This window comes from Protopterus annectens, chromosome 17.part0 (assembly GCF_019279795.1).
Source record: "Protopterus annectens isolate FY-2018-M chromosome 17.part0, PAN1.0, whole genome shotgun sequence".
Taxonomy (NCBI): domain Eukaryota; kingdom Metazoa; phylum Chordata; order Ceratodontiformes; family Protopteridae; genus Protopterus; species Protopterus annectens.
Window position 1 is genome coordinate 811,457,626 of NC_056751.1, and position 26,001 is coordinate 811,483,626.

General features: G+C 44.7%; 1 protein-coding gene across 1 annotated transcript in view; it reads right to left on the reverse strand.

The window, feature by feature from the left end:
- The window catches only part of EIF4G2 (eukaryotic translation initiation factor 4 gamma 2), a 1,765,983-nt gene that overhangs the window by 1,492,520 nt on the left and 247,462 nt on the right, over positions 1-26,001 (reverse strand). Inside the window, exon 3 of the mRNA XM_044059276.1 lies at positions 20,169-20,234. Within this exon, the coding sequence (XP_043915211.1) occupies positions 20,169-20,234 (66 nt within the window). The remainder of the gene's footprint in view (positions 1-20,168; positions 20,235-26,001) is intronic.

Consider the following 26,001-nt stretch of genomic DNA (forward strand, 5'->3'; position numbering starts at 1 on the left):
GAATTTGAAGCCCAAAGCCTGCAGAAATTTTCTTGCAGTTAATTGGGTCTTTGTTGCCATTGTCTTGAAATATTGAGTCAGTTGTAATTGCTTGTCTGGTGCAAGATAAGCTTTCTGGGCCGTTGTGTCCAAGCTGGCACCCAGGAATGTCATTTTTTGTGAGGGTACTAGTTTTGACTTCTTTTCGTTTACTGTGTACCCCAGACAAATTAGTAGATGCTTCACAAAAGCCAGATGTTGTATGAGAATGTCTTTTCTTTCTGCTTGGATGAGGCAGTCGTCCAGGTATGGATATATTTGTATTCCTCTTTGTCTGCAGTATGCAATCACTGGTGCCAGGCATTTTGTGAATACTCTGGGCGCAGTAGATAAGCCAAAGGGCAGTGCAGAGAATTGATAATGGATTGAACCTGCAATGAAACGGAGGTATCTTCTGCAACTTTTTCTGATAGGGACATGCAGGTATGCCTCCTTGAGGTCCAACGTTACCAGCCATGCTTCCTTGCCCAACATGGGAAGTAGCTGCTGTAGTGTTTAGCATCTTGAATTTGGGAACTTGTAAGTGTTTAGAATTGAAAGGTCCAGAATTGGTCTCCAAGCATTTTCTTTCCTGGGTGAGTAAAATCCTTGTCCTTGCTCTTGAGTTGGTACCCTTTGAATGGCTCTTATGGCCATGAGAGCTGTAATTTGTTTTTGAGCCTCTGCCCTTTGATTTTGTGGCAGGTTTGGCATTCCCCTTTTTATTGGTAAGGTGTGAAAGTGGAATCTGTATCCTCGCAAAATTATGTCTAGGACCCATTTGTCCTTTGTGACAATGTGCCAGTTGTCTACAAATAATGCTAATTTTCCCCCCAGGGGGGCTGACAAAAGAGCTTTGTTTGGCCAGCTGAGGTGCAAGTCATTGAGTTTGCCTTCTGGTGGCTTGAGACCTGTCTTCCCCTCCCTTCTGGGTTGGAGTGGTCCATTGGCGAGGCTTATACTGAGCTTGTGGTTGTCCTCTGACCCTTGGGCGTCTGTATTTACCCCTCTGAGACCTGTCAGTGGCTGGAAAGGACCAATTTTTGGTTGGCCAGTTTCGGCTGAAGCGAGGGGTTTGTACCTGTAGGAAATCTTTGACTGTCTGCATTGATTTTGCCTTATCTTCCATTTTCTTTAAAACTTCTTCAGGTTTAACACCAAAAAGAACATCCTGCTGCAAGGGAGCATCTAGTAGTTTTGCTTTAACATGTTCAGGCAGACTTTGTTCCTTTAACCAGGCATGCCTACGTATAACTGATCCAGTGACAGCTGCTCTGCAGAAGGCCTACAAAGAGTCAAACCCACATTGTAAGGTATGTTTGCCCACCTGCTCGGTGGCGTGCAGCAAATCCTGTACTTCTTTCAATTCAGATTGTTGAGGAAGGGTTGTTATCTTTTGTTTTAACTGAGAGATCAGAAATTGCTGATACTTAAGCATATGAAATTGACAGTTTAGAGCTCTCATAGCTAAAGTGGCTGAGGTATAAACCCTTTCCCCCCCATCTGTCTAGTGCTCTTGAATCCCTTTCAGAAGGTACTGGATTTTTTGCCATGGAAGCCTTAGCCCCCTTGGGACCCTGGGAGATAGTCTCTGGGTCAGTTACTGGACTTTTGTAAAGGAATTTATGGGAATCAGGAACTCTGTAGTATCTGTCAGGCTTGGCCGGAGCAGGAGGCAGAGAATCAGGGTTGAAACTGGATTCTAAATAAACATCATCCACAATGTCCAAAACAGGAGGGATGGCCAGAGGTCTGTGTTGGGGGAGTAAAAGAAACTCTGAGCCTTTTTTTGGAATCAGAGTAATCCTGACCTTCCCAGTGGAAATGTTCCCTCATAGTGTGTAAAGTTTCCCCAAAAGAGTAATCTTCTGGAGGGGAAGCTGAGGGAATAGAGTCCTCAGCATCAAAATCTTCATAAGGAGAGAAGGAATAGTCTTGGTCTTCAGAGGAATCCAAAGAAATGGACAGTTGTTCAGAGGAAGCAGATTCTTCCTCTTGTCTGGGCCTTTTGTCAGGAGGAGGCTGGGAACTCCTGATAAGAGAAATCAGATCTTCAGCCATCTTGAGCATCTGTTTCTTAGGCATAGGGCCTTGAACAGGAGACGGAAGTGAAGCCTTTTTCAATTTGGAAGGAGTCTTTGATTTAGAAAACATTTTGACTGAGAGTCATCTGTCTGAAAACGCCTTCAGAAGGCGAAGGTGTTTCAGAAGTACTGGCGTCCTTGGAAGGTAACTCGTCGGTAGGGCCTGAAGTAAAAGGCTGCGTCGGCCAAGTACATTCCGTCAAAATATCCGTAGCGGTCTCGGTTTCCTCAACTGCGGTAGTCAGAGGCTGCGTCGGAGCCTCACTGATAACCGGAGTACCGGAGACCGGATCAACCGAGGCCTCGGAATCGGGCTTAGGCCTGGGCTGTCGATCCTTTTCCCTGCGCTTTTTGTGCACACCGGTAGCTCCGATGGCATGATATAATTTCATTTTCTGCTAAAAAAGTGTCGTGCGAAATCAAATCATCTTTTAATAGTACGTTTATTAAATCTAGCACAAAAACGACAAGAAGTGACGTCGTGATCAGGGCCTAGGCAGGGTATACAATAAGAATGAAAATCCTTATGAGGTATTTGCTTCCCACAAGAAATAAAATTGTTAACTTTTTCTGACATCGGTCTGAGGCAAGAAAAGTTTCCCCAACGGGGTACTTCGCTTTATAGAAGACTTCGGTCTGAAACTCGAATTCGAAAATCTCAGGAGTCGGCCGACAGGCACTTGCGAACTGCTTCTGCTTCGGGCACCGCGCGGCAAGAAAGACTGAAGAAAATGGCGTCTGTTGCAATATATGTACCCCTGGCGCACTGACGTCAGGGATGAGGCGACAGCAACCGACGTCGGACCAAGACTTTGGAAATCCGGCCGACTGCGGGACCGCCTGACGACAGAATAACCCAAGTTTGATGACTGCAGCAGGGTAACACGAACATCTGGTTTAAAGCTCTTCTCCCTACAACAATGTCACCAGTATACAATGTATTTTTGAAAAAACATCAGCAAAAGTCAGTCAGTACCCAGAGAGGTAAAGTGTGGGAGGCAAAGGACCAATTCTAGAGTCAGAAACTGCTTATTAGTGTCATGGAGATTGAGGAAGTGGGATTCCACCTCCTAACAGCTGCAGGGATGGTCAAATCCAGTGCTGCCCCCCCCCCCCCCCCAATACTACATTCTGGCAGAAGTCTAAAGCTGCTTTAACATTCTAGGTTACAGGGCCAGTGTCTCAATTATCGAAAGTTACACAGACTACACCACCAATATCAACCAAAGGAGAACTACCCAGGAAAGTAGCCAGTGAGAATGACAAGTAGACTGAAGTCCCTTCTATGAAGGCAAGAGTTCCTATAAAAGCCAAATTTCCTCTCCAACATTGTATCCTCACTAAACCTTATAGTGTCCTCTAGAAGGTGGTAGAAATAATAGACCTCTCCTTTGCTCTTCGCCAGGACCTTGCCCAGTCATTCCAGTACTTGCACCTTATCAATCCATTCAATCAGAAGACAAAGGAGCAACCTTACAGTCCATTTCTTCCTGCTACAGAATACTAATCTCTGGTCTCAGACGAGTCAACTTGTAGCGAATCACTTCAGCTTACTATCCGGTACCACAAACAATCACCACTCTAACCCCACAGAAGCTTTACCAAACTCCTCCACTGCTACCTCCCGAGAAGCAAACCTCCCCACACTTAATTCCCCTCAACTGCCACTGTGAGGTGCACTAAAAAAGCTTGGACTTGGCAGGATCTAAATTCAGTGGCTAAAGCCTAAAGCAATTCAGAAGCCAAATTAACACATTTACCTGTAGGAAAAGACATGCTACACGTCTCTCCATTTCATGTGTAGGTGACGATGGAAGAGTGATCCAAGAGAAAACACCAAGCCTGTCACTCAGATCACCAGTGCCTTACGGGTTAGTGAAAACTATTTCACTAAGGGCTCATTTATTCCAAGGCATTCATTATACGTGCTGTACAATGGCAGTGTCATTTAAACTATTCAGGACTCCATTACACTTCAAATGCAGTATATATTAAACATATAGTAATTTCATACAATTATACACATTTAACTCTAGAAAGAGTGGGAGGCTACCATGTAGATTTTTCCAGAAAATAAGCTTAAAGACAGGTGTGGTGCCTTAAGTCTGTGGCAAAGCAGCAAAATCAGCACACCTTGGGTTCTAAAAATACTATCAAATTACTGACTTTATGTACAAAGCAACAACTGGGTCGAGAGAGAGCGTTCTCAAATGCTGTAAACTCTGGACTACTGCATTAACACTAGTGGAGCAGACACCGGGTGTGATGCTACTTGCACTGTTGTGCACTTTTATATTTATACACCTTGAGAAAGTACAGTTGTGTGCCTACCATAAATGTAGATGTTAAGAGTGTATTCACTGTTGCATTCATTACACTTGGGTTATCTTACTGGCAGGCTACCCGCAGTCGGCCTGAATTCCAAAGTCCTGGTCCGGCGTCGGTTGCTGACGTCAGAGCGCCAGGGGTATAAAAGATGCAGCTGACAGCATTTTCTTCAGTTTTTCTTGCCCTAGATGTCAGGTGTCCCCAAAAGGGTAGGCTATAAAAACATTGCTAATAAAAAGCATGCACTAACATACACAATACCTTCATCTACAAGCAATTACACCACATAGGTTGTATACGATAGAGAAATACAGAGAAGTCCCAGCAAAGAAGGGGGTATGGTGGGTGGGTAACCTGGACTGCAACAGTGAATACACTCGAACATCTACATTTACGGTAGGTGCACAACTGTACTATGTTCATAGGGTTTCACTGTTGCAGTCATTACACTTGGGTTGAATCCCAAAGCTGAGGTAGGGCGGCTGGGTCTAAAATAGCATTAGGAGTGGCTATAAGGCCCTGCAGAACTGCAGTGGCAAAGCCTGCTCTGGATTTAGAGTAAAGAGGTAAGTGGTAGTGCTTTGTAAAAGTGTGCACTGAAGTCCAAGTTGCAGCCTCCAAAATATCCTTAGTTGGTACTCCTCTGAGGAAGGCTGCTGAGGTGGCTGCTGCCCAGGTAGAATGTGGTCTAATGCCCTTAGGCACTGATTTGCCATGTTGTGAATAGCAGAAACGAATGCAGTGTCCTATCCATTTTGAAATAGTCTGCTTTGAGATAGCCGTTCCTTGTGATCCTGCAGCATATGCCACTAAAAGCTGCTCAGTCTTTCTGAAAACTTTAGTTTTGTCCAAGTAGAAGCGTAGCTGTCTGTATATGTCCAAAGAATGCAGAAGTCTCTCCCCTTTATTCTGTGGGTTTGGATAAAAAGTAGGCAAATGAATGGTTTGGTTAAGAGCCACACTGGACACTACCTTACCATAAATGTTGGGTTTGACCTTAAAGAAACCCTGTCCGGATGGAAGATAAAAGGTTCCACAGCCATTAATGCCTGTAACTCAGACTCTTCTTGCTGAAGGTATTGCTAGGAGCAGAGCTGTTTTCCATAAGAATTTTATCTCAGCTGTATTGGATGGCTCAAAAGGAGGCAGTGTGAGTTTTTCCAAGACAAAATTGAGGTCCCATGCAGGTATTGCTGCTCTCCTTGGAGGTCTTATGTTTTTTGCCCCCCTGAGGAACTGCCTAAGCAATGGATGTGAAAAAATTGGCGGTTCTGTATTATAATGAGCTGAAATGGCAGAGCCATTGATCTTAATTGATGAGAAGCATAGGCCTTTATCCAGCAACTCAGTCAGATATTGTAAAATCTGAGGAATATCTGGTACAAGCGTGTCAATTCCTTGCGCCTGGTTCCAAGCGCAGAACCTCTTCCATTTTTCTGCATAAGATTTCCTGGTGCTGGGCCTCCTGGCTTCCAAAATAACATCCATAACCACTTTAGAGAGAGGTGTATTCTGAATGGTTACACTATCCGCCATGCAGCTAGATTTAGGGTTCTGAGTTGGCTGTGCAGGATCCGATAGTTTTGTTGGGTCAGCAAATGAGGAATTTGAGGCAATGTCCAGGCTGGGCCTTGAGACAAGCTCCTTAGGATAGGGTACCAGTGTTGGCGTGGCCAATCTGGGGCAATAAGTATAATTTGTGGCTTCTCTTGTCTGACCTTTAGGAGTACCTTTGGGAAGAGAGGCAGTGGAGGAAAGGCATATACTGTAAGGTTGTTCCAGCTGAATGACAAGGCATCCACTTTCCATGCTTGTTTGTGATAAGTCCTTGTGCAGAATCTCTGAAGTTGGCAGTTGTGAGGGGAGGCAAAAAGATCCATGTCTGGGCATCCCCATTTACTTGTTATCATGCTGAAGATTTGTGGATCTAGTTTCCACTCGTGAGGATCCATGAGTTTTCTGCTTAGTTCGTCTGCCAGAGCAGGTTTTTCCTGGCAGGAATTGTGCTTGCAGGTGTACTTGGTAGGTCAATGCTGTGTTCCACAAAATCATGGCTTGTCTGCAGAGGGAGTAGGAATGTGTGCCCCCCCTGCTTATGTACCACATAACTGTGGTGTTGTCCGTCTTTATCAGCAGCTGTCCTGGATGAAGTAGGTCATTGAAGGCTGTCAGGGCATTTTGTACAGCTAGCATCTCTTTTTGACTGACGTGAAGATGCCTTTGGCTTGGGGGCCATGTGCCCTGAATACATTTTCCTGCCATGTGGGCCCCCCAGGCATAATCGGACGCATCTGTTGTTAGTGTTTGCCTGGCTGTGGGTAAAGTGAATGGCTGTCCCTCGTTGTGGTGACAGGCCTATGCCCACCATCGAAACTCCTGTTGTAGACAGGGAATGAGTGAAATTAAATGATTCCAGGCTGTGGCAAGGTTGAGTCCAAACACTTTTTAGATACTACTGTAGTTTCCTCATATGCAGTCTTGCATATGGAATTAGCAGAATGCAGGAGGCCATGTAGCCCAGAGCCTGCAGAATTTTTCTTGCAAATAACTGGGTCTTTGTTGCCATGCTTTCGAAGTAAGAAGTCAGTTGCCTTTGTATGTCCGGCGTGAGATAAGCCATCTGGGCAGTTGTATTTAAGCTTGCACCCAGGAATATTATCTCTTGAGAGGGTACTAGTTTTGATTTTTCGTTTACTGTGTACCCTAGGCAAATTAGTAATCTTTTTACAAACGCCAGATGCTTTAGTAAAATGTCTTTGGTCTCTGCTTGAATAAGGCAGTCGTCCAAGTAGGGATATATTCAAATTCCTCTGTCTGCAAAATGCAATTACTGGTGCCAGGTACTTTGTGAAGACCCTGGGTGCAGTAGATAAGCTAAACGGCAGTGCAGAGAATTGGTAGTGCACCGAGCCAGCTATGAATCTGAGGCATCTTCTGCAAGATCGTCTTACTGGGACATGCAGGTATGCCTCTTTGAGGTCCAAAGTTACAAGCCAAGCCTTCTTTCCCAGCATGGGCAGAAGCTGTTGCAGAGTCAACATTTAGAATTTTGGTACGTCCAGAAAAGTATTTAGAATAGACAAGTCCAGAATTGGTCTCCATGCTTTGTCCTTTCTTGGTACTAAGAAAAGTCTCGAGTAAAATCCTTGTCCCTGCTCCTGTTGTGGCACTGGCCGAGTGGCCCTAATGTCCATGAGAAATGTTACTTGTTTTTGTGCCTCTGCCCATTGATTGTGTGGCAAGTCTGGCATACCTTTTGCCTTTGGAAGGGTGTGAAAGTGGAACCTGTAGCCCTGAGAGACCATGTTTAGGACCCATTTGTCCTGTGTGATCGTGCGCCAATTCTGTGAAAAAGTGCTAGCTTTCCCCCTAAGGGTGCTGCCAAGAGAGAAATGCTTGGCGTTGGCAGAGTGAAGTCATTGGGACTGTTTCCTATATGGCTGTGATTTGTCTTCTCCGCTTTTGGAGGTAGAATCACCCCATTGTTTGGGCCTGTATGAGCCCTGGGGCTGTTTCCCGCTTCTAGGGAGTCTGTATCGGCCTCTCTGACACGGGAAAGGACCAATTCTTAGAAGGCCAGTTCCTGCTAAATCTGGGTGGCTGTACCTGTAAGAAATCCTTCACTGTCTGCATAGTTTTAGTTTTATCCTCCATTTTCTTCAACACCTCTTCTGCCTTAACACCAAACAAAGTATCATGCTGTAATGGAGCATCCGATAATTTTGCTTTAACATGATCAGGCAGAGTCTGTTCCTTTAACCAAGCATGCCTTCTAATAACAGAACCTGTTACAGCAACCCTGGAAGAGGCCTCCAGTGAATCATAACCACATTGCAAAGTAGGTTTTCCCACTTGTTCAGCTACATGCAATAAATCCTGCAATTCTTTGTTCTCAGAACATTCAGAATTTGTCAACATTTTCTGTTTTAACAAAGACATTAAGTACTGCTGATATTTGAGCATATGAAACTGACAATTTAAAGCCCTTACAGCCAAGGTAGCAGAAGTGACTTTTTCCACCCATCTGTCCAGTGCCCTGGAATCTCTATCTGAGGGGACAGGTTTTTAGCAGTAGCAGCCTTGACCCCTTTGGGACCCTGAGAAATAGTTTCTGGGTCAGCAGCAGGGTTTTTATATAGAAATTTATGAGAATCTGGAACCCTGTAGTGTCTCTGTCCGGCTTAACAGGTGCAGGAGGTAAAGAGTCAGGAGACAGGCCAGACTCTGGAAATACATCTACAATGTCTAGAACAGGTGGAATTGCAAGAGGTCTGTGCTGAGGAAGTAAAAGTCTCTAAGCCTTTTCTTAGAATCTGAATAATCTTGGCTCTCCCAGTGGAAATGCTCCCTCATGGCTCATAGGTTCATAGGTTCATACTAGGCTATCTGCCCTAGGGCATTTATAAGCCTAGCCAGAAAGTGTTTGGCTTTCGCCACCCATTTTAAATTTATTTTGCTATGCCCTTTTTCGAGGTTAGTATACTGTGCCTCTGTCCAACAGTGACACAGAAGTGATACCCAGGGTAAACCTACGATCTCCCATCCACTCATCAAGATTCCTCTTGAAGAGAGTCAATGAGGGACTCTGGAATAAAATCCCAGTCCAGGTTAGGCAGAGTGAAGGGAGCCTCTGGGTTATGAATCTGTCCCTCCAGCATGTACTATTTCAGTGCTGAGTTTCAAGTCTCTCGAGCGCATAGCTCGATGGGATTTGGATTTTCTGAGGTGCAGCATGTCCATTAATTCCGGGTTGGACATGGCTTTATACGTCAGGCACAGATTGCCTCTGAACAGGCGGTATATGCCACTGAGTAGAGCTGGAGTTTCTTTAACCGGGCAGCATATGGCATCTGTTTGAGCCCTTTGATCCTCTTGGTGAGGTACTTTTGGGGTCTTTCCAGTTGCTGCAAGTGTCTGGTAAGGTACATCCCAAAAGGGGCATTGTACTCAATTATGGGCCTGATGAGGGATGAGTAAAGAGGCACGATGACGTCCCCTGATCTAGATGTGAATCCCTTCATGATTAGGTGGGCTACATAAAATGTTTTTCTAACGGCTTTGGCCACGTGGTTGTCAAATGAGAGATTGCTATCAACTTGGGTCCCCAGGTCCCTAATTACTTCTTCTGTACTTAATGGATTACCACCTATGTGGTAATTTGTGGGCACTTAGTTTTTGCCAAAGGGGATGACTATACACTTTTTGGCATTTAGCTTGAGGCTATGGCTCTGGCACCAGTTGTCTGTTTCTATGTGGCCCTTTTGGAGGATGCTTGTGTCGACTGGAGAGTCGATTATGGCGCCCAGTTTGCAGTCATCTGCGAACTTGGTCAGCCACAGTCCTTCCGTGTTGGCCTGTACCTCTGAGAAATATATACCGAACAACAGAGGTCCCAGGACTGAGCCTTGTGGGACACCACTTGTAACTGGTTTGGAGTCTGACATGGCTCCAGCAATTCTAACCATGTGGGTTCTTGTCCTTGAGCCAGTTTGCAATCCATCTAGTGACATAGGGGTTTATATTTAAGCTGGTGAGCTCATCTATAATGCCCGAGTGGGGTATTGTATCGAAGGCTTTTGCGAGGTCCAGGTAGGCTGTGTGGACCACCTTCCCCTCATCAATGGCCTTGGTGACTGTTTCAAAGAAATCAACCAGGTTTAAGAGGCAGGATCTGCCCTTAAAGCCGAACTGGGTAGGATCCAGTGTTTGTAGGTCCCCAATATCTTTATTTATGAGGTCCATGATGATCCTTTCCATAGCTTTGCAGACCAAGCTAGTCAGGCTTACGGGGCGATAGTTTCCAGGATCCGTTGAGGCACCACCTTTATGGAGAGGGACCACTGTTGCTGTACGCCACTCTTTGGGTACATATCCTGTAGTAAGGCTGAGATTGAACAGTAGTTTTATGTTTGGGTTTAGCTCTTCATGTAGGATGCAGCCCGGGACACCATCTGGTCCGATTGATGCTGTGTTTTTTGCTTTGGAGAGGGCGGCTCTTACCTGAGCATCTGAGATGTCAGGGGAGCAGCACTCTGCTGGAATAGATATTTGCCCTTTTGGGGTTTGCACTGAACCTGTCAGCTAGGATGTTGGCAATGTCTGTGGGTTCGTGTATTTTTGTCATTTTGGACTAATTCTGAGCATATCTGGGAATTACCACCCAGGTTCCTAACATAACTAAAGAAAGCCTTGTGATTATCCTTAGCGTCCTGTGCAATTTTTCTCTCGAAGCTGGCCTTAGACAATTTTATGTGTGCCCGTAGTTTTTTGCCAATACTGATCAGTGATGCCTTCCCTTTTTGAGATTTTGCTCTATCATTTAGTAGCTTCCTCCTTCTATTGTATAGTTTGTTTATGGCTGGGGTCCACCAGACAGGACATCTGCCTTTGGAGGATTGGGTCTTGGTTTTATTTGGGAATGCATGATCCATGCATTCCTGAAGGTGTTCACAGAATGCATTTATAAAGGATTCTGCGGTCTGGGACGTATTTTCCACAGGCCCGGGGGCTTTGAAGGATTCTACCTCAGTTTTGAGGAGTGTGAAATTTGCTTTAGAGAAGTTTTTCACTGTGGTTTTCTGGGCAGGGGGTGGGGTCGGGATTTGAATATCCGGTGAGATTAGTTTATGGTCTGATCTTACCAGTGATGGATACACTTCAGGTCCAGTATGTTTTCCCCTCTTGTGGGAGTGGTAACAAGTTGTTCCATAGCATTTGAGTTTATAAATTCTAGGAACCTTTGGGCTAGGGTGTTGGAGCTAGAGTAATGCTCCCAGTCTATGTTTGGGTAGTTGAAGTCACCCAATATAATGGTGTTTGGAGAGACCTTCATATTTTCCAGTGTTCTCAGGAAGGCCGAGTGGGGTTCCTGGGTTTGGGAGGGTGGTCTGTAGCAGGCTATAAACTGGAAGGCAGTTTTACCCACTGTTAGTTGCACATGGATGGTCTCTGATGCTTCGTGCTTTGCCACCAACCTGGAGGTGTGGGTATCTGATGAATATCAATACTCCCCCTCCTTTTGTGGTTCAGTCCAAGTTTTGGGTCCGAAAAGCATGGTATGAGGTATAACCTGGTAGTGCTGGGGTGCTCTCGGGAGCCCTGAACCAGGTTTCTGTTACTGCACAGATATCGATGTTCTCCATGCTAAGGAGAGTTTTCAGTGCATGCATCTTGAGGTTTAGAATTCTGGCGTTGAGTAGCATTACTCTTAGTTTCTTATCCCTTGTGATACCTATGGAGGTGGGTTTGTCTTTTGAGCCTTGCCTAAAAAAGGCACTATGGGGGTAGCAAGAGCCTTTGCCAATATCCGAAAGCCCAGGGGTGACAGGTGCAAGCAGTCCCTAGCGAAGCATCGTGGCTTGTCGAGCATATCATCCCAAGCTGACAGGCATTGGATCCCCTTTGAATGACACCAGTACTTAAGCCAATTGTTGAAATGGTATGCAGGGTTTCCCCCAAATGAGTAATCCTCAGGAGGAGAAGCTGAAGGAATAGATTCTTCAGCATCAGAATCCTCATAGGGAGGAATAGAGTATCCCTGTTCTGAAGAGGAGTCAGAGGAAATGGAAACCTGATCAGAGGAATCATATTCAGTATCTTGCCTAGGCCTCTTATCAGGAGGGGGATGGGAACCCCTGATGAAAGTAATTAGGTCTTCGGCCATTTTGAGCATCTGTTTCTTAGGCATATCCTGGAGAATGCTGTACTTGTTTCCTTGTCTTTAAAAAGTACAGTTTTGTACCTACCCATAAATGTAGATGTTAGAGTGTATATACTGCTGCAGTCATCACACTTGGGTTATCCTGCCGTCAGGCGGTCCCGCAGTCGGCCGAATCCCAAAGCCTTGGTCCAGCGTCGGTTGTCGTCGCTTCTTCCCTGACGTTAGTGTGACAGGGGTATAAAAGAGGCAGCCGACGCCATTTTCTTCAGTTTTTCTTGCCCCAGATGCCAGGTGCCCCCAACTAGGAAGGCAATCCAAATAACTATGCAAAAATGCCTTAGTAGATAAACAATAGTACTAGCTGTTAGCAAATACACCATATAGACATGCATCCAATTGATTGATGTACATGGAGTTATAACACCCTGGAATGTAGAGGGGATGGTGGGAGGGTAACCTGGACTGCAGCAGTATATACACTCGAACATCTACATTTATGGTAGGTACAAAACTGTACTATGTTCATTGTGTTATACTGCTGCATTCATCACACTTGGGTTGAATCCCAAAGCTATGGATGGGTGGCTGGTACTAAGCTGCGTTAGGCGAAGCTAGGATGCCCTGCAGAACTGCAGTGGCAAAACCAGCTCTGGTTTTTGAGTATAATGGAAGGTAGTAGTGCTTGGTAAAGGTGTGAACTGAACTGTAGCTGCCTCCAGAATGTCCTTGGTTGGAACCCCCCTGAGAAAGGCTGCTGAGGTTGCTGTAGCCCTGGTAGAATGGGACCTAATATTAACAGGCACTGCTTTCCCATGGTGCGAGTAGCAAAAGTGGATACAATGTGCTATCCATTTGGAGATGGTCCGTTTTGAAATAGCCTTTCCTTGTGAACCTGCAGCATAGGATACAAAGAGTTGGTCAGTTTTTCTGAAGGTCTTTGTCTTATCCAAATAGTAACGTAGCTGTCTGTGAATGTCCAAAGAGCGAAGGAGTTTTTCTCCTTTATTCTGGGGGTTTGGATAAAAGGTGGGTAAATGAATGGTCTGATTCAAAGCCACACTGGATACTACCTTTGGCATAAAGGTAGGGTTAGTTAAATAAAGAGACTCTGTCCTGATGGAAAATGATGAAAGGTTCCACTGCCATGAGTGCCTGTAGTTCTGAGACCCTGCGTGCTGAGGTGACAGCCAGCAACAGAGCTGTTTTCCATGACAAGTATAGTAGTTCTGCTGAGAAGGCTGGTTCGAAAGGAGGCAGTGTTCATTTTTCTAAAACGTAGTTGAGGTCCCAAGCTGGCATTGGGGGTTTTTCTGGGGGGTCTTATATTCTTAGCCCCTCTGAGAAACTGCCTTAGTAAAGGGTGTGAGAATATGGGAGGATCCGTATTATATTGAGCTGAAATGGCCGAAGCATGGATCTTAATGGATGAGAAAGAAAGGCCTTTGTGTAGCATCTCAGTTAAGTATTGCAGTATTTGAGGAATGTTTGGTATCCCAGGATTTTGGCCTTTAGCCTGGTGCCATGCACAAAATCTTTTCCATTTGTCTGAGTAAGTTTTTCTGGTGCTGGGCCTCCTGGCCTCCAAAATGACATTCAGGACATCCTTTGAAAGAAGTGTTGATTGAGAATTCAAGGTATTCTTCATGCAGCTAAATTTAAAGTCCTGAGCTGACTGTGAAGGATCTGAGAGTTTTACTGAGTCAACAGAAGTGGGAATTGAGGTAAGATCCATGGAGGGCTGAGAGTCAAGTTCCTTAGTAATGGGTACCAGTGCTGATGTGGCCAGTCCGGAGCAATGAGGATCATTTGTGGTCTCTCTGATCTGACTTTCAGTAATACCTTGGTCAATAGAGGTAGTGGTGGAAAGGCAGACTGTCAATGCTGTCCAACTGAATGATAGGGCGTCTACTTTCCAGGCTAGGGAATGATAAGTCCTTGTGCAAAATTTCTGTAGTTGGCAATTGTTGGGGGAGGCAAACAGATCTATGTCTGGGCGTCCCCACCTTTGAGTTATCATTGAAAATACTTGTGGGTGTAGTCTCCACTCGTGCGGATCTGCCATATTTCTGCTTAATTCATCTGCCAATATGTTTTCCTTTCCTGGCAGGAATTGTGCTTGCAGTTGTACTTGGTAAGTCAATGCTGTGTTCCACAAGGTCATTGCCTGTCTGCATAAAGGGTAGGAGTGTGTTCCTCCCTGTTTGTTTATGTACCACATAACTGTGGTGTTGTCTGTCCTTAGTAGTTGTCCTGGATGCAAGAGGTCCTTGAAGGCTGTCAGTGCATTTTGCACAGCTAGCATCTCCTTTTGGTTGATGTGCAGATGCATTTGTTTTGCAGACCATTTACCCTTTATGCACTGTCCTGCCATGTGTGCTCCCCAGGCGTAGTCTGAAGAATCTGTTGTCAGTTTGGTTTGCTGGAGGCAAGACAAAAGGAAGACCCTTGTTTATTTGACATGTTTGAGCCCACCATAGAACTCTTTTTGAAGGCAAGGAATGAGAGGTGTACTTGTTTCGAGGCTGTGCCTGTGTTGAGCCCATACACTTTTCAGGTACCATTGTAATTTCCTCATATGCAGCTTTGCATATGGAACTAGTTGAATGCAAAATGCCATGAACCCCAACGCCTGCAGGATTTTCCTTGCAGTGAGCTGGGTAAAAGTTGCCATCTTTTTGGAGTATTGAGTCAGTTGTTTTTGTTTGTCTGGCGTGAGGTAAGCCATCTGGACTGTTGTATTTAAGCTGGCACCCAGGAATATTATCTCTTATGAGGGTATTAGCTTTGACTTCTTTTTGTTTACTGTGTACCCAAGGCAACTTAGCAACTTTGTTACAAATGCCAGACGTTGTAATAGAATGTCCTTGCTGTCCGCTTGGATCAGGCAGTCGTCCAGATATGGATAAATTTGTATTCCTCATTGTCTGCAATATGCAATTACTGATGCCAGGCATTTCGTAAATACTCTGGGCGCAGTAGATAAGCCAAAGGGCAATGCAGAGAATTGATAATGCGTTGTACCTGCCAAAAATCTGAGGTATCTTCTGCAATCTTGTCTGATAGGGACATGCAGGTATGCCTCTGAGGTCCAACGTTACCAGCCAAGACTCCTTGCCCAGCATAGGAAGAAGCTGCTGTAGTGTGAGCATTTTGAATCTGGGTACCTCCAGGTATGTGTTTAGAATTGAGAGGTCTAAAATGGGTCTCCAGGCTTTGTCCTTTCTTGGTACTAGAAATAGCAGAGTAAAAACCTTGACCTTGCTCCTTTGTAGGTACCTTCTGAATTGCTTTCATATCCATGAGAGCTGAAATTTGCGTTTGTGCCTCTGCTCGTTGGTTTGGAGGCAGATTTGGCATGCCTCTCATCCGTGGTAAAGTGTGAAAATGAAATCTGCAGCCTCGGGTAATAATATCCAGAACCCATTTGTCCTTTGTTATGATGCACCAATTTTGTGGAAATAGAGCCAGTCTTCCTCCCAAAGGTGCTGCCAGGGCAATTTTGCTTGGCAGGCGAAGAGGGAAGTCATTGTGTTTGTTTCCTGAAGGGTTGAGATCTTTCGTCTCCACCTCTGAGTTGTTGTATGCCATTGTCTAGGCCTGAAAGAACCTTGTGGCTGGCCTCTGCCCCTGGGGCGTCTGTACCTACCCCTTTGGGGTCTGTCTGATGCAGGAAAGGACCAGTTTTTTGATTGCCAGTTTCTGCTGAAACGAAAAGGTTGTACCTGTAAAAAAAATCTTTGACTGTCTGCATAGATTTTGCCTTTTCTTCAATTTTCTTTAAGACTTCCTCTGCTTTGACACCAAACACATATTTCTGCAATGGAGCATCCAATAACTTTGCTTTGACATGTTCTGGTAAGGCTTGCTCTTTTAGCCAAGCATGTCTACGAATTACAGATCCTGTGACAGCTGCTCTACATGAGGCTTCCAATGAATCAAAACCACACTGTAAGGTATGCTTTCCCACCTGTTCTGCTGCATGTAGCAAATCCTGCATCTCTTTGAAATCAGGTTGATCTGTCTGAGGGATCATTTTCTGCTTTAACTGTATAACCAAGTACTGCTGGTATTTTAGCATGTGGAATTGGCAGTTTAAGGCCCTCATGGCCAAAGTGCCAGACGTATACACTTTCTTCCCCCATCTTTCTAATGCTCTGGAATCTCTTTCAGAAGGTAGTGGATTCTTAGCAGTAGAGGCCTTAACCCCTTTGGGACCCTGGGAAATGGTTTTGGGGTCTGCAACAGGGCTTTTATATAGAAACTTATGAGGATCAGGAAGTCGGTAGTATCTGTCTGGTTTAGCTGGTGCTGGAGGTAAGGAGTCTGGGTTTACACTAGATTCGGTGTAGACATCATCCAAAATGTCTAAAACTGGAGGAATTGCAAGGGGTCTATGCTGTGGAAGAAGAAGAAACTCACGGAGTCTTTTCTTAGAGTCAGAGTAATCTTGGCCTTCCCAGTGGAAGTGTTCCCTCATGGTGTGTAAAGTTTCCCCAAAAAAGAGTAGTCTTCAGGGGGGAGGCAGAGGGAATGGTCTCTTCAGCATCAGAGTCTTCAGAAGGAGGGAAGGAATAATCCTGGTCCTCAGAGTTAGCTGAGGAAATGGATACTTGGTCAGAGGAAGGATAATCCTCCTCCAGTCTAGGCCTTTTGTCAGGAGGGGGTTGGGAACCCTTGATAAGGGTAATTAAATCCTCAGCCATCTTGAGCATCTGTTTTTTAGGCATAGGGGCCTGGGGGGGGGGGGGGGGTCTGTGGACCCGGTTTCCTAACTTTAAGGGGGCTTTAAGTTTAGCATAAGACTTAGGTTTGAAGACACCTTCAGAAACCGAAGGCCTGTCCAAAATCTCCGGATCACCGTCAGGGTTGGCGTCCGAGGGGCGAGATGGAACTGGCTCCTGAGGCCCAGCTGATTCGGTCTGGGAGGCCGTCAGAATTTCTAAATCAGCGGTAGTCAGGGGCTGCGTAGGCGCCTCGCTGAAAACCGGAGAACCGGCAGCAGGCCTTGCTGAGACCTCGGTATCTGGTCTTGGCCTTGGTTGCCTGTCCTTATCCTTGCGTTTTTTAGTCATTGCTGATGTCGGTTGCTCCGACGACATGCTAGAGTTAAATTTTTTGCCAAATAATGTCGGGTGAATTCTGCCCGACGCCTGATTGTACGTTTGTTGAACCTAGCACAAAACCGACAACCAGAGACGTCGTGGTCTGGGCCTAGGCAAGGAATACAATAAGAATGAAAATCCTTAGGAGGTATTTGCTTCCCACAAGAAATGCAATTATTAACTTTGTCTGACATCGGTCTGAGGCAAGAAAATTTTCCCCAATGGGGTACTTAGCTTTAAAGACTTTGGGCTGAAATTCGATTCGAAAATCTCAGGAGCTGGCCGACCGGCACTTGCGAACTGCTTCTGCTTCGGGCACCGCGCGGCAAGAAAGACTGGAGAAAATGGCGTTGGCTGCCCTTTTTATACCCCTGTCGCACTGACGTTAGGGAAGAAGCGACGACAACAGACGCCGGACCAAGACTTTGGGATTCGGCCGACTGCGGGACCGCCTGATGGCAGGATAACCCAAGTGTGATGACTGCAACAGTATAACACGATGAACATCTGTTTTAGACTGTCTTGGATGCTGAAGTAAGCTTGATATAAAGCTGTGTAGGTCTGAAAACACCCTCGGAAGCCGATGCCTACTCAGCGGCTCCGGACCCATCTGAGGGATTAATTTCAGAAGGGCCAATACCTTGAGTATCCAGAGGCCTAGTTGTCTGCACGTGGGAGTCGGAGGCGGCCTGTGGCTCTGAGGTAGCGGGTGTCAGGGGCTGTGAAAGCACCTCACTGGAGCACCGGCGACTGGCCTAGAAGAGGCTTCATCGTCTGTTTTGGACCTCGGATGCCTGTCCTTTTCTTTCTCCTTGCGCTTTTTATGAATTCCGGTCATCGGTTGTTACGGCATTATATAGTTAATCCTTCGGCCAAAGTAATAAAAAGCAAAATCGTACCAACGCTTAGTGCGTTGGTTAAATCTAGCACATAACCGACAACTAGCAACGTCGTGGTCAGGGCCTAGGCAAGGGATACAGTAAGAATGAAAATCCTTATGAGGTATTTGCTTCCCACAAGAAATACAATTAACTTTTTCTGACATCGGTCTGGAACAAGAAAAAAAAGTTTCCCCAATGGGGTACTTGGCTTTGTAGAAGACTTTGGATCTAAAATTCAAATTTCAAAAATCTCAGGAGTCGGCCGACCGGCACTTGCCAACTGCTTTTGCTTCGGGCACCACGTGGCAAGAAAGACTGAAGAAAATGGCGTCTGCTGCATCTTTTATACCCCTGGCGCTCTGACGTGAGGGAAGAGGCGACAGCAACAGACACCGGACCAGGACTTTGGAATTCAGGCAGACTGTGGGTAGCCTGCCAGCAGGATAACCCAAGTGTAATGACTGCAACAGTGAAACACGATGAACATGTCAGTTACAAAAAATTTAACAAGTTGGTTATATTTTAAGAAAACAGCAGGTGCATTTAAAAATGGAAAAGGAACAGGAGAAAAATGTGATCACACACGCACACAAAAGGCAGCAACACTGTCTCAATACATTTCAATCTGCAGGGACATGGATTCACTTACTCCAGCTCAGGATCTTAAAGTGGTTCTCTAAAGGCCAAAATAAGCAAGATTAAGTGAAGTAATTTTGAACCTGTGACAAAAGTTAAAATTCTAACAAGACACTGACAAGCCAGTCAAAATTTAAAAATGTTCTGCAACTTTACCTACAAGTCTACACTCCACTGACAAAAATCATTACTCTCCAGAACTACACCCAACAATACAGGATACTCCCTATATTCACACTGGATTGAAACCACCACCCCAACTCCACTTTAATCTGCAACCTGAATGACTAAATACAAGCTAAAGCAACACCTAATAAATAAAAATAGTTCGGTGCCATAGGAAATTGTGCCACGTCTCTTCTGTACAAACAATATATTTTTATCATAACCATACCCTCCATTTCACCTCCTTATCATCTTTGTGGCCTCCTCTCATCCTTTCTTAGACTGCTCCAACTCCCAAAAACAAAAAATTTAAATCAAAACTGTTGCTTTCCAAAAGATACATACATGCTATGTTCCGCACTTCATACTTAAAAGCCTAACTTTCCACCCAACTAGAGTAGCTTCAGGCCTCAACTGCACCTCCAGCCAAACTTTTCAAAATCTTGAAGACCTCCCTCTAATTAATTTTTGTCAGAGCTGCAAGCAATACCTGATCACTTCAAAATAAGCCACTCATGAAAATTGAAGAAACCTATTAAGTGCCATCAACACACCCAAAAACAAATCCCATTAAAATCACAACATTCAAAACTGTGTCCATATCTTAAGTAGGGGGAATGAATCTCTTCACAGGTGAAGCCCTAGGTCAGCAGCTGTGTGGATTGAAGGAGGATGCTGTGCTGCAAGTGTGAATGGCAACATGCATTCACTTCCCTGCAGCTGTTTTGAGCTAGTTTTCACATTTAGTACTTCACTAATTTGGGCAGAAAGGAAAATGTGTGTACAAAAATTGACTAATTCTGCATTCAATACAGCCTAAAAATACTAAAATGGAAAATGCACCACAGAATGGTGCACGCAGCTCTGTACATAACACTGCACCTGCTCAACACACCAAGCCTTAGAATATTCAAGCCTTTTCAAGGGTGCCCTCAACAGTCTGCTACAGTCTCCATAGTACCTGCCCTGTACCAGCATGCCAAGTATGAAACAGCAATTTTAAGGAAAAAAAAACTAAGCTTACATTAAGTTGCAATCCAAGTCAGCAAGAGTGGAAAAAGGTTTATTACACTGGACAAAGTTAACCTGCATACAACCAAGTTTGAGATACATTCAGTACCAGAAGACAAATGTGCACATACACTACTCTTAATTGGACTACATCTGTGCAAACTTTGAAAAATTCAGCACAATTAAATCTGTAAAAGCAAATGCACATATCACACATGAGCACAAGTCCAAGGCACTCCACATAAGCCTCTCATGAAACTGCAGAGAACCAGATAATACATACCTGTTACTGGCAGACTTGGGATACTGCTGAGGTGCACCCCTACCTCCTCCCCCACCCGAAGAAGCACTGAAAAGAAAACGTATAAGAAAGTCAACACAATGCATTCATTTCAGACTACCTCATAAAACAAGTAAAATATGAGCCTCACAAACTAAATTTTACCCCAACTACATTGACTCAGCCTATCCTGGGTGGCGATTCATGAACCTGTGTGCGCCAAGAGGTCTGGGTAGTTTGCTTATTTCTGGCACCATAAGCTAACAAAGTTAAAATCAGAAGTATAAGCAGTTTACATTAGTCTGGAACAATGAACTTTATATTATATAACAATGTAGCTGTGAATAAAGGCAGCTAAACTATAGCAATGGTTAGCCCTTGAGTGATGACAGAAGAGAATTCAGTAGCATTATGTGGACAGAAGTTTAAGCCGCTTAAAATCAGTCAATTTTAGTCCATCGGGTGGAAAGTACATCATGGCACTTAATTTACAATACGTTACAATGTACAGCAATACTTAACGTGAATTCAAGCTTAACACGTACAGGTGTGGTACTTGACAGCGTTTGTATTTACTTCTCTGCATAGCACTGGCAGCTCAAACTGTTAGCAAATGTTACCAATTTTGAAAAACATTCTGGCAGAGAGTTTGACCCTAATCTACAAATAACCTTTACATTAATCTAGAGGAACATAAGGATGATCAGCCTCCTGTTGCTCACTATTAGCCACCAGCCTATGGGCATCATTTCATTAGGTACCTCATTTTTCTGACATACCATAATGCCAGATCAGGGTCTTCAGTCCTAAACTGCTGGGAGTGTTTGATCTGCCCAAATCCAATGCCAGCAACTTTGACCATTAGATCCAAGGCTCAAGCTTCTTCCCTCTCCCTAACTCCACTCAGCCCTCACAGTTCCTCCAGTGTGTCTACCTATAGTAAAAACACATTACATCACCAAACAGAGATCTGAATTTATTTATTTATTTTTTACTGAAGTCAGAGTACACTGATCCAATATGGTCAAATGGAGAACCCAAAAGGTGACAATCTGGCAGGGGGATGGAAAATGAGATTACCTGTGTTGTCTTACTCTGACCATAGTGTTATGGTCAAGTACCCAAGTTTCAAATCTGCTATGGGCTTTCCTGTCTGCCTCAATTATTGGGACAGTGTCCCAGCCAGTAAAAACTCCAGGAGGCCTCAACAAAAGCTATCCCAGAGAATGGTGGGCCCAAAACAAAGCTTGGAACCTAGACCGCAAACACAGCTTGTAGTGGGAAATAAACCTTGTGGACCAGTAGCTCTACAAAAGAGAAATGTGGAAGTTGCAACAGCTCTCACAGGATGAGCTTTACGTTAGTGAGGTACCGACAGTCATTTAGCTTTGCAAAGGAAAGGGATACAAAAACCAGACATCCACCTGGACAGTCTGACCTTAGAGAAACACAACCCAATTTAACCTCTGAAATGTTCAGTTTTCCTAAAATCCTTGGTACAGTGCAAATAAATTTTAAATGACTAATATCTTCTAATTGTAAAGTACATTTTTCTTTGTTTGAAACATTAGGAATAACTGGCAAATCGCTCCAAGTCAGACTGAATCCAAAGCAGCCTTGGGAAGGAACTTGGGGTATCCCTTTGAACCAGCTCCACCTTTGTGGAACACCAAATACAGAGGTTTAAGTGACAAGGCCTGAAGTTCTGAAATCTTACTTGCTGAGGTAAACTGCCACCACAAAGTGCTTTCCAAAAGACACTTCAGTTCCACCTCAGCTGCAGGTTCAGAAAAAGTACAGTTGTGTACACTTACCATAAATGTAGATGTTAGAGTGTATTCACTGTTGCAGTCATTACATTTGGGTTATCTGTCTGCAGGTAGCCCTCAGCCAGCCTGAATACCAGAGTCCTGTGTCGAATGCGGTCTCTTCTTCCATGGCGTCAGGTCATCAGGGGGTATAAAACATGCAGCCAATGCCATTACATCAGTTTTTCTTGCCCCAGATGGCAGATTCTCCCACAATGGGAAGCAATTACATGTTATGTTACACCTCCATCAAAAAGCAAATACACCAGAAAGCTTAAATACACCAAACAAGAAGGAAAGGCAGAGCCAAGAGAAGTCAGGGGGCTGGAGGGAGAGTAACCAGGACTGCAACAGTGAATACACTCCAACATCTACATTTACGGCAAGTGTACACAACTGTACTATGTTCTTCGTGTTTCACTGTTGCAGTCATTACATTTGAGTTGATTCCCAAAGCTAAGGAAGGGAGGAGGAAGTCAGAGCATTAGGACCAGCTATTAAGCCCTGCAAGACTGCAGTGGCAAAACCAGCTCTGGATTTAGAAAAAATAGGCATGTGGTAATGCTTGGTGAAGGTAAGTACAGAGCTCCAGGTAGCAGCTTCTAGGATGTCCCTGGTAGGGACTCCTCTGAGGAAGGCTGCAGAGGTAGATGCAGCCCTGGTGGAATGTGATCTTATCCCCTGTGGGGTAGCTTTTCCCTGGTACTTATAGCAGAAATTAATGCAATGGGCTATCCATTTAGAAATTATTTGCTTTGAAATGGCCTTCCCCTCTGCAGCAAAGCCAATTAGCAGCTGTTCAGATTTTCTGAGAGGCTTAGTCTTCTTTCGGCTTTTCCCAGTTAGGGGTAGCCACAGCGGATCACCTCTCCGCTCATGATTGGCAGTGGAGTTTTACAGTGTTGAGTTGCCAGCCCGGCGCCCAACCTTCCACAAAAGGCACACACACATGCACACACTCACACCTAGGGTCAATTTAGTGTGTCCAATCCACCTACAGCATGTCTTTGGGATGCGGGAGGAAACCCACGCGACCACAGGGAGGACATGCAGACTCCGCACAAAAGGCACCCCAGCAGAGGATCAAACTGAAGAACCTCTTGCTGTGAGGTGGCAACGCTAACCGCTGCACCACCATGGCGGCCCCTGCTACTATTATATAGACTAAACAAGGTAAATTACAAAGGGATTTACTACAATATGGCAATAGGGCTGCTTAATCTGTTTCCACTACTAAAATAACCAGCGGTTTCTTCAAAGACAGTATCTGCATAAACTTCCTAATTTGCAGAGACAACTGAATCATTTTCAAAGGCAAATGGTTTTCAGCAGCACAATGGATACAAAGTTTCTCTTCACACTTCACGCCTAATGCACCAGATAATTACAGGGAACCTCTTGCCTTTTCACCTCCCAGCCCTGCTGCAGATGTCAGTAACAACTCATAGGTAGTTCAGAACTTGAATGAAATTACCTCAACCCCTTTCATCTCCAGGCAGGATGCAGACAGAACTCTCCGCCCAGGCAAAAGAATGGACTCAGGACTTAGAGGGAGGGGGCAGAGACTCATGGAGATTTCAGAATCTGGGTCGCCCCATGACAACCCGGAGCCGTGCTCGGATTTATTAAATGGAATTGCCACGTCGTCTTCTGATGATTCTGTTGCTAATAGCAACATGAACGTATTGAAAAGTTCTGTTTTTAACCTTTCAAATAGAGTGCTGTAGTCAGATCACCTGTCTTTACTAAATAAAGGTCTCGCATACATACCAGCACAACAAGCACATTTAGCAGATGTTTTGATAGACCTGCGCTTGTATGTTGGGAAGTTAAACTTAAAATGCTTTTTCTCTGAACATGCAAAACAATGACAATACTGACTTTATAAATGGTTCTAATGAGGTTTTGCAGAATGTAACAGACACTCGGGTGACAGATGAAACCACTGTTAATAACCTGCCCCCGAAAAGAAATGATGTGTTTAACCATGGGTTGAATAGCTCCCTTAGCACATTCTTACAGGTCTGCGAATATGATATTAGACATATGACTAGTAATACTTAAAGAAATGGTTTAATTTGACACCAGGAGAATTTTCAGCACTAAATGACCTTACTATTGACAGATCTTTAAGAATCATGAAAGCAGACAAAAGGGACAGGGCTTGTTATTATGGAACAAATTGATTATGTTAAAGCTACTGAGTCTGAATTGCAAAACAGCAACCATTACAAAAGTGTCAGCAGATGTTTTTAAACAATTTGAAAAGAAAGACTTTACTACATGCTTTAGAAAGGGATGAATAATAGCACATCTGAAGAGCTGTATTTCATGCTTGTGTTTAACTCTAGTTTAGGGAAATGTTTTGCAATTACTAAAATCCACAAAAATCCATACAACCCTCCATTCAGACTTATTTCAAATAAGCGTACTAAGACAGACAGTTTCAGAATACTTAAACTTTATACTTAATCCGATTGTTCAAGAAACTTAAATTTTACATTAGGGACTCGTAGGGCTTCCTGACTGAATTGTTTTTAGCACAGTTAGATGTTTCCGAATGTATTTTTGTAACTCTGGACACTGTGCTTAGTCCTGTCTAAATAAAATCCAAGTTGTCTGAACGTCCAAAGAGTGCAGTATTCGTTCTCCTTTGTTTTGTGGATTTGGGAAAAAGGTAGGCAAATGAAATGACTGATTTAGGGCCACACTTGACACCACCTTGGGCATAAAGGAAGGATTGGTCCTGAGGGAACCCTGTCGACATGGAAGATAATGAAGGGCTCCACTGCCATGAGGGCCTGTAATTCAGACACTCTTCATGCTGAAGTGATGGCTAGAAGGAAGAAAGGCTGTTTTCCAAAAAAGGAATTTCAACTCTGCAGTTGCAGCTGGTTCAAATGGGGAGAGAGTGAGCTTTTCCAATACAAAGTTAAGGCCCCAGACTGGAGTAGGGGCTCGCCTGGTGGGGGGGGGTCTTAAATTTTTGACCCCTCTGAGGAATTGCTTTAGCAGGGGGTGAGAGAAGAGGGGTGGTTCAGTATTATAATGTGCTGAAATGGCAGAGGCATGAATTTTAATTGACGAGAAGGATAGGCCCTTGTGGAGCATTTCTGTTAAGTACCGAAGGACAGGAGGTAAGCTGGGCACTATAGTGCCCATCCCCCAAGTTTGGCTCCAGGAACAGTATCTTTTCCACTTCAGCATAAGATTTTCTAGCGCTAGGCCTCCTTGCTTCCAGAATCACATCTAGCACCTACTTACTGAGAAATGCTACTGGAGAGCTCAAGGGATTAGCCAGGCTGCAAAGTTCAGGGTTTGAAGCTGAGGGTGCAGAATCTGGCCCACCTGCTGGGACAGCAGGGAAGGTGTCTGAGGTAGGTGCCACGGCTCCAGCGGTATCATACTGCGCAAGAGGGGGTACCAATGCTAGCGTGACCAGTCTGGTGCAGTCAGTATTGTCCTTGGTTTGTCCTGTTTGAGCTTTAGCAGAACATTCGAGAGGAAAGGCAGACGGGGGAAAAGGCATAAACCGAGGGGCTTTCCCAGGTAAAGGACAGGGCATCCACTTTCCAAGCTTGACTGTGGGGAGTCCTTGCGCAGAATATGTCCAAATGGTAGATCTGGGGAGTCAAACAGGTCCATCTCTGGAGTCTGCAATTTGTTCCTCAAAAGGTTGAATATTTTTGGTTCCAGTTTCCATTCGTGTGGGTCCATGAGATTTCTGCTTAGGTCATCTGCCAGTGAATTTAGCTTGCCTGGCAGGAGTTGAGCCTGTAGGTGCACTTGGTAGCTCAAGGCTGTGTTCCACAGAGCCATGGCCAGTCTGCAGAGAGGGTACGAGTGGGTTCCCCCCTGCTTATGTACCACATAACTGAGGTGCTGTCTGTTTTTACCAATAATTGTCCTGGAAGAATGTGGTCTTTGAAGGCGGTCAGGGAATTCTGTGCAGCTTTTTTTTTGGTTGATATGCAGGTGCATTTGACTGGTTCCATTTGCCCTGAATGCACTACCCTGCCAAGTGAGCC